We start from the raw sequence: 8976 nt of genomic DNA, 5'->3' as shown, positions 1-8976 counted from the left end.
AAGGGAATTAGCATTTCTAATGTTTTCTTTCCCATTTCACAGAGCTTTTGATTCTGATCTTTGTACAACTTAAACATTTGTATTAAGAAATGCAAGAAATGTATAATCAAAAAATGCCTGTGAAGGTCAAGTAGTTTATTTACCAGCGTGCGTTACATCCCAGACACATGGACACTTTCATGGAAGTTCAACACACTTCATACTATATCATCCTCTGTTGGTGACAATGGTTTCCACTCTTGGCGGATGTTGTAGACGATAAAATGTGTCCCACTCCTCCACAACTTTGCTGATCCAGTCATTGTAATTGGACACCTTGGTGTAGATCCCCAGCTTGTCTTCTTTGCCGCAGCCGTCGCCCCAGGACACCAGGCCGACCAAGAACCAGGTGTCCCTGTACAGGGTGACCATGGGCCCGCCGCTGTCTCCCTCACACGCATCCATCCTCTGGCCCAGGACCCCTGCACATAGGACGTTGGTGGAGATGTTGAACGGCTGCATCTGATGAGCGCAGACGTTGTGGCTGACCAGAGGAACTTTGATGACGTTGAGGGCCGAGCTGAACTGTGCGCTGTCCATGTCCTCTTTGCCCCAGCCCGTCACCACAGTTACAGTCCCGTTAAGGTGGAGCACACGTTCGGCCATCTCACGCCCAGGCAGACAAACAGGAACGATGTAGTCAGAAAAGGGAGCGGGTGTCTCTAGGTGCAGCAGAGCGATGTCATTTTCCACTGTTTGGCTCTGGAAGTTGGGATGTGGGAAAGTTTTGTCGACCTTTAGAGTCACCTCAGTGCCTTCATCTCTGAGGCGTTCATAGTCGCCTGCAGACACAGATCAGGGTTTTAATGCTCAGGGTGCTATCCACTGTATTTTCACAAAGCCGTCAATCAGAATAAGGCAGTAAAAAGTCACCCATTCGCACTCTGAATCTCAGATTGTTTTCAAGGCAGTGAGCAGCTGTCAGCACCCAGCTCTCATGGATGAGGACACCCCCACAGTGGAAACGCCCTCTGGCATTCAGTAGCAGCACCTGGACACCAACACATCATCACATACCAATAATGTCTCTCTCGTACACATGTGTCAAACTCAAGGCTTGGGGCTCCAAATCTGGCCCTTTAGACCAGGGGTTCTCAACTGGTTTCACCCTAGACCCACATTTTGCTACGATCATTAAAACGCGACCCACTTTTTTTTTTTAGAATTCAACCAACCTAATTTAGTTTTTCAAAAATAGCTGAGAGACATTAAGCATGCATTTATTTTTGACCAGCTGTCCGCTAGCCACCCAGTACAGGTCCGCGACCCACTTTTGGGCCGACCAGTTGAGAATCACTGCTTTAGACCATCCAATTCGACATGTGGGAGGGAGTTAAGAAGACAGAAAATACATAAATCATTGTCTAAATTACCAAAAAAAAAATCTCAGCCCTTGTAAATACACAAAATGAATGAAAATTCACAATATTTGGAAGATCAGAATTTTCCCATGCTTTCATCACACGACTGCAGTCATTTCAAATCTCAAATTGTTCAAATAACTCAATCTTCCTGAAATTATTTCACATAATTTCCCCAAATAAAATAAAAAAATTGGTCACAAAATCAATGATATTTAAAAAGAAAATCCTGCAGGGACTCATATCTACTTTCCTGGATATTGTACGGCGACCTTACATAATACATACATCATTTATACGGCATGAAAAGTACAAACTTGGGGACATTAATGTTGAAATTGCTTGTTTTCCCACCTAAAATCTGCAGCCTACTTAAGATCAAACTATTTTGTATTTGGCCCCTGAACTAAAATGAGTTCTAGTAGCTATGCTTGCACAACCACCAAGTATTGAGAATTCAACGTAGTTTGTAATACTGTAATAAATTGACAAAAAGAACCAATTTAAATGTATCACCTGCCAGGGGCTTTCCCCCTTCTTGCCCACCTCTCCACCAACCATCCAGGGAATCAGGCCATCCATTGGTTTAGTGTACGATGACCGACCAATCAGCAGCTGACCGCAGGATGATGGACCTGCATGAAAAAAACAATTTATAGTTTGTGGTTTGAAAAATATCCCACTAAGCATAGTAATTAAGGTTAAAAAAAAAGTTGAAACATTCAATTGAACTTTATATTCGGGTCATTCCATGTCATTTTAATAAATTTCAAGGACATCCCACACAAAAAATCTTGACATTTTTTGTTCCTTAATAATTAAAGACGCACACTGGCCACTTTTAGTTTGATAGGAGGATGACTTAATGAGATATGAACAATTTGGTGAGGGGGGTATGTGTCCTTGTTTTCTTTCATTGTCAGCTTCCAGTAGCTCAAACCATTACATCACATCGGAAACTGAAATTTGGCATACTAATACAGCGCCACCTACTCTCTCAGATTATAGAAAAAAATCTGCTATACATCCTATCTGGTAGACATGTCAGCCCCTCAAAATTGGAAGAAAGTTTGTCTAGGTTTGGGTCTGGAACATGTTTGAGCCTTCAGTAAACAGCGTTGCATATGCCTCAGCTCCCTGTAATATGACCAGCTTTGAGCTATGTACATAGACTGTTCACATCACTAATGATTAGTCACATATATGCATTGGTTCTTTTGTTTTAATACTATTTTCATTGGCCCATAACTGCATGTGGGAATGTAAGGAAAAAATCTGATCTCTGTTTTAATTTACAGTATAAAGTTCAGATTTTTTTGAGACCAAAGTGCGTGGGCCATTTGTGAAATGACCCATTTCCATAACTTTAAGAATTAGATTTTTGACTTATTTACAGTCAGCTGGGTTTCCATTACAAATTTTTGCAAATATTTCTAAATGTCAAGAAAGTATAATTGTACTTTGAACGCGTTTCCATTGAAGGTCGTTTTGGGCAGGAGCCTCGTAACTCCAGTGAAATCTCATCCCGTGAGATTTCTCTGCAGAAGATGGATTGTTCAAAGCTCCTTATAACACTCTTCATTCCTTTATTGTTTTCTGTCTAAAGTGGCAGTAATACTTTTAAAATATAATGCTAAGAAATGTCTCTGTCTCCTCTTCTGTCTACACGTGTTTTCTTGTAGAAGTGGTCATGTGACCAGGTAGGTCACGTCATGTGACCAGGTACGTAATTGCACAAAAAGTGTTTCCATAGCACTTTTGCGATACATTTCAATATCGAAAAGTCTGAAATTCCTCCTCATGAAAGCATAAAACCGTTTTAGCAATATTTTTTTTAAATTCAGGTGTTTCCATTACCAGTTTTATTGCGCTATTTAGATTTTGCGCATTTCCAAGGGTAATGGAAACCCAGCAAATGATGTTTTTCCTGAACCTATTCTTACCTTTGGGAACACATTTCCTGTGGTTGTCGTCCAGTTTGTAACCTTTCAGACAGCTGCAGCGTCTTGTCGGGCTGCCATCATTCTCTGTACATTCGTGGTCACAGCCGCCGTTATCCACTGAACAGTTTGTGGCTGTCAGCGCTGGAACACAACAGGAGAGAGAAGATTCCATAGGGTCAAAAAACCACAATACATCATGGCTTCTTCACTGTGGCACTTTTTCCTGTCTGAAGTGGAGTGCATCAGTAAAGAATAAATTCTTTGAACCACAGAAAATACAATTTTGATTTCAATAAATGGAACCCATCCAATATATTCTGTCTTGCACACAATAGTAAATCTATAACATGCTTAAGTTATGTTATGAGAGGAGGTGGCTTTTCCAATGGATCCCAGTGTTAGAAACACTCCATTATTACTGACGGCAACTAAGGTTGCACGATTAATCGATATAAAATTGAGATTGGATTATTTATTGAAATTTAAAAAGTCAACATCGCAAAATCGATTTTCCGATTTTTGAGGGTAATGACTCTCCCTGGGCCGTCTTTGGGCTGTGCTCCTCCAGGCCACCGTAATTATTAGCGCTACACAAGCCACGTGGAAAAGGATTCCAGATGTGGTGGCATTCCACGTTGCTAAGGACAAGGTCCCTTTACAAACTGCTAAAAAAAAAAAAAAACGATTTCAAACAAGTGATAGACCCCCACTACAACCTCTTCTTTTTAAATGTGAATTTTATGTGACGTTCTTTAAAGTAAGGTTTTTTCTAATGCAAGGTTTTCTTTTTAATAATCCCAAGGGCTTCATTTTGGGTTGGGCAGGTTGTTATTTTATCAATCACTCAGAGGATTTATCATTCTTTGTTAAAGCTTTGCTGTTGCACTTCATTCCCAATATGGAAATTTATTTTCACTTTTTCAATTAGAAGAAAATACTTGAAATAATTTAATCCAGTGTTTTTTAAGGGGGGATGGGAAGTAAAATCGTTTTGAACTAAAATCGTTTTGAACAAAAATCGTGCATCCGTGCTACAATGCTCACTTACGGTGTTCACAGTATCTTCCCTCGTATCCATGGTGACACTTGCAGGCGTAGTCCTGGTACTGGTCCACACATGCTCCGTGAACACACATGTGGGACAAGCATTGATTTCCATCTGAAACACAAACATTAGCCCATTCTGATATATTCACATTTTCTTAATTACAGTTTTTAAAACCAATATTTATTACACAGTGAAAGGTTCTATGTTATCTTTAGGGACTAATTAGCTGCTAGAAGTGGATGGATGATGATGATTGTGAGTAATCATGTGTTGATGAGAAGACTTAAAGCATTTGGTGTTTGAATTAAATTTGGTGGTAAAGATTTTCCAGCTATAGCCATCATTGAATATTTATGTTCATTAAGTTCTGGACATTGGAAGCTCTCAGCTCTCTTTGGCCCGGGGCCCAAATCCTTTTTTTTGGTGCATCCAATGACATGAATCATTGTATAAATGAAACTCAACAATATTTGCAGGGGCTCACAGTTTTCACGGTGCATCATTGCAGTCATTAATTTAAAAAAAAAAAAAACATTTCTAAGAATTTTTTGTTCTTACATTCCTAATTTTGGTTAATATTTTTAGAGTCCATCCATGATAGTTCTTTTTTTTTCTTCACTTTGTTAGGCATGGCATAGTTGGAAATCAAAGAACATGTCACGTATTGTCATATTTTGATATTGAAATGACTCAAGTGTTTAACGTTCATGCTGTAAACTGTTATTCTATCATTGTTTCTATCTTTCATGTTGTTGTCATATTGTCATGGCAATGGGACGGGAGCAGGCCTGAGGGGAGGGGTTATGAGCGAGTGGGATGCTGGGATGAGGAAGTGAAAAGTGTGCGGAAGTGAGACGACGGGTGAATATACGAGTCTGTTGGCGTCGTCACGGCTCACAGTGATCATTTTTGTTTGTTTAAATAAACCGACGTGTGGCGTGCCAAACTGCCTGGTTCCTTTCACTGTGCAGAGTGCTACAATATATTTATATGATAATCACTTTTTATTGGGTACATTATATCAGGTAAAAATCACTCGACGTTAGTGATTTTAGCGATAGCGCTCCAAGCCTCACACTCTGTCATCTCTGCACCACATAGAAAGTCCTTTATTTTTTTTATTTAAAATGTTTAGAACAATTAAGTACAGGTGGAGCGTTGCCGTTGGTAGTGGTCTTACCTGTATACACCGTCCAGAACTCCAGCTGTGAACACACACGACCATAAATCATTGAGACTGCTCATGTAATTGTGATTATATACCTGAACATTTCAAAAAAGCAGCTAAAGATCAAACGTGGGAATTGTTGAAAATGAGGAAAAAGGGGTGTCCTGCTTTTGGATGATGTCTATCATGGAGAATGATAAACGTAAAGCTTCTTACCGTAGCTTCTCTGGTTTGGAAAATCTCTCTGGCCTCTTCAAAGTCACACCTTTCCTCCATACACTCGCGCTCCATGGAGGCTGGTTTCAGCTCCTCCAGGAAGGAATTGGCTCGACGTGAGCGTAGCAGCATGTGAGCTTTGGGAGGCTCTGAGAAAACTGGGCAGAACATCAGGATGATCAGATAAAAATAACATGATCCTGGGTAACTTAAGGCAGGTATTGGTGTTTTGTTTGGTGACAGTTGCAGGTAATGCTGTGCAATATAATGATATATATCGTAGTGCAATATAAATACTTCTATCGTACAATATAACCCTTTATCGTTTATATCGCAAATTTAATGTGTGTGGTCGAGGTCCCACTCTGTTGCTAAAATATCATGAAGCAGGCTAATCTGCTCACAGCAACGCTGCTACTTCACAGTAGCATGTTTACGTCACCCAGAGACACTAGTTTACAGCACCCTTAACTCAGTGGTTCTCAACGTTTTCAGCCCACGACCCCTAAAGTAAAGGTTCCAGAGATCGGGGACCCCCACTGTACCTGAAGGTGGTTGAAAACGTACATGAACATTGAAGAACAGTCATGTGGAGACAGGGTCATCTATAAGGGGGAATAAAGGGGAGAGCTTTCTGGGGCCCATCCATAAAGTCAGCAACATGATGGTCTATTGTTCTATGAATCTGTGATAACCACATTTATTTATTTATCTGAATAATATCCATGATTATCCAGAAAGTTTATTATTATTTGCACCATAGTGTATAGTCATCTTAAAGATGTAAATCCTTGTTTCAATCAGAAATAAAATAAGGTAAAAGTGACCAAAAATGGTGGTAAAGGTGGTGAAATGGGATTTTACAAACCACAGAAATGGGTTAAAGTTTCAAAAAATTAAAGTGGCCAAAAACAGACAGACAAAGTGGTTAAAAGGGTTCAAAGTGTCAATATTGAAACAATATGTTTAAACTGGCAAATAATGGGCATGACAAATTGTGAATGTGGTTAAATTGGCAAAAATAAGCATTAAATGTGGTGAAAAGAAGGTGAAAGTGTCAATAATGGGTTAACATATGTGACATTAGGTGGGAAAATTGGTGGAAAGGATTTATAAGTACCAAAAACGTCTTGAAAGTGGAAAAAATTTGCAGAAAGGCAATTAAATTTGATGGAGAAGTGGCAGAAATGGGTGTAATGCAGCAAAAATGCATTAAAGGAGCAAAAAAGTGAGGAAAATAGGTTCAAATATGGCAATATTTGATGTAGTAGCAGAAAGAAGGTAAAAATTAGCAAATATTGGTTCAAATTGTTAAAAAAAAATATTCTTTGTTTTTTGAAGGCGACCCCCCTCCCAGTGTCTTGTGACCAATATGACTCTTTCAAGCAAAATAATTGCAAACGTGTCTCACAAATGGAAATGTTTATTTATCTCCTGCTGCTCTAGACGGACTTTTAAGGACTAAAACCTAACCAAACCTCTACTATCATATATGATCTTTGGTGGAGTTTCCAAGTAAAATTCACTACAGGTACGATTTAAAACTTGTGCAGTGGCCATTATTATTGGTGTGTGTCCAAAGTTGTAGTTTTTAAAGTTTGTTTTTCCAAATTTTACATCATGGTTTGTACAGGATTGTGTGTGTGTTTTTTTCTTTTTTTTTTTAAACTTGTTTCAGATCTATAATAAAGTGAAGAAGATGAGGATCTTGTTACACCCACCTGACAGACTGATGACAGACGCCGACCACAGAGCAACAAGGACACATGCGCAGAGGACGAGGCGAGACATGACAATAAACCTGCAGCCAATCAGAAAAAAAAGCAGTTCTCCCTTCAATGTTTGTGTTTACTCACGGTCGTCAGTGAGTCATTCACAGCCCACATCGAAGATCCAAAACTTACCAATTAAAGCGATACAAAGTGAGACCCTTTGAGCAGCTGTGGATCAGCCAAAGAAGCTAAATTACAACTCGATCAAGAAGCGTAAAGTAATCTCTGTTACACTGATCGATTTCAGATCGAAAAAAAATGGGAGATTTTATCTTTAACACCCCCCCCCCCCCCCAAGGCCTCAGGGAACGAGATCTGAGATCCTTAAAAAGCCGTCGGCGACACGCAGAGGAGATTTTTTCAGTTTGTTTGTACTTACATGAGAAGAATTGAAGCGTTGGATCGAGACGATGTTGCGCTCTTTCTGGTGCATGTGTTAATATCTAACTACCAGTGTTTACTGAGAGTCCACAGTCTGCAGCTGAGCCGACTGCCAACACTGTCAGACCCAAAACACACACAAACACATACACACAAACACACATTCTTTTACTAAAAGTCTAAAATTCACTAAACCGCAAAACACTTTTTTCCCATGCTGCATACAGATATATTTCGGTATTAAGTCGTGCTGTTGATTGATCCTGGTCCAACTCTCAACATTTTAGTCAAAGTATTTCAATTTGAAAGTGTCTATTTGTACGGTTGCCGTAGGACAACCCCCAGTGCCATTGTTACGGTTACCGAAGTACACGTTAGGATTAGGTTTAGGGTTAGGGTTAGGTTATAACAGAATATTGCAACAATTTTTAGGGTTAGGTTTAGGGTTAGTCACGCAACCTAAACTGACCAATGACTGACCTATCACGTGCTGCGTACGGATAGAATGTTGGTACATTAATACGGCAACCGTACGGATAGCCACTGCCTTTCAATTTGGCATATTGTGTTGTAAAATGTAAGAGTGACTGCCCTCTATGGGTTGAAACCCATTACAATTCAATTTTGCCACTGGCTGAGAACGAGATTTGTCATTGGACCATGGTGTGTCACCGTTGGCCCCGCCCCTCCTATAAAAAGTAGCACCTGTGGACTCTACGATCTGTGGTGAGCAGGTTGGACTCAAGAAATTGTAAATAGAACGGTACAATGAGTTTTTTTTAAATTTTTTTAATTAATTAATTTTTTTTTACATATGATACACGTTAGCCAGGACCAATTTTTTGTTTTGCTAAAAACATTATTTCTTTAATTTCATTTTTTTTTTACAAATTCACATTTAAAATTGTTATCATATTTAATCCTTTAATAAAGTCCATTTATCATGGACATTTATTTGGTGTAACATTTTTACTGTATGTGTCTTGATCCCTGTTGAACCCAGGTTAAGAACCAATGGGCTAAATAATACTATCATATATAAATCTTT

General features: G+C 39.3%; 1 protein-coding gene across 1 annotated transcript; it reads right to left on the bottom strand.

Moving 5' to 3' along the window:
* Window positions 1-207: 207 nt before the first annotated feature.
* Window positions 208-5946, bottom strand: proca (protein C (inactivator of coagulation factors Va and VIIIa), a). The gene is made up of 7 exons (XM_028473328.1): window positions 5776-5946; window positions 5572-5596; window positions 4392-4502; window positions 3344-3484; window positions 1917-2035; window positions 913-1030; window positions 208-821 (listed from the first exon to the last, which is right to left on the bottom strand). Exons 1-7 carry the CDS (start codon window positions 5944-5946, stop codon window positions 208-210), a joined length of 1299 nt encoding a protein of 432 aa, XP_028329129.1.
* Between the last annotated feature and the right edge of the window lie 3030 nt (window positions 5947-8976).

The sequence above is a fragment of the Gouania willdenowi genome, chromosome 17, assembly GCF_900634775.1.
Source record: "Gouania willdenowi chromosome 17, fGouWil2.1, whole genome shotgun sequence".
In the NCBI taxonomy this organism is placed as follows: Eukaryota; Metazoa; Chordata; class Actinopteri; order Blenniiformes; family Gobiesocidae; genus Gouania; species Gouania willdenowi.
This window is presented reverse-complemented; position numbering and strand designations above follow the sequence as displayed.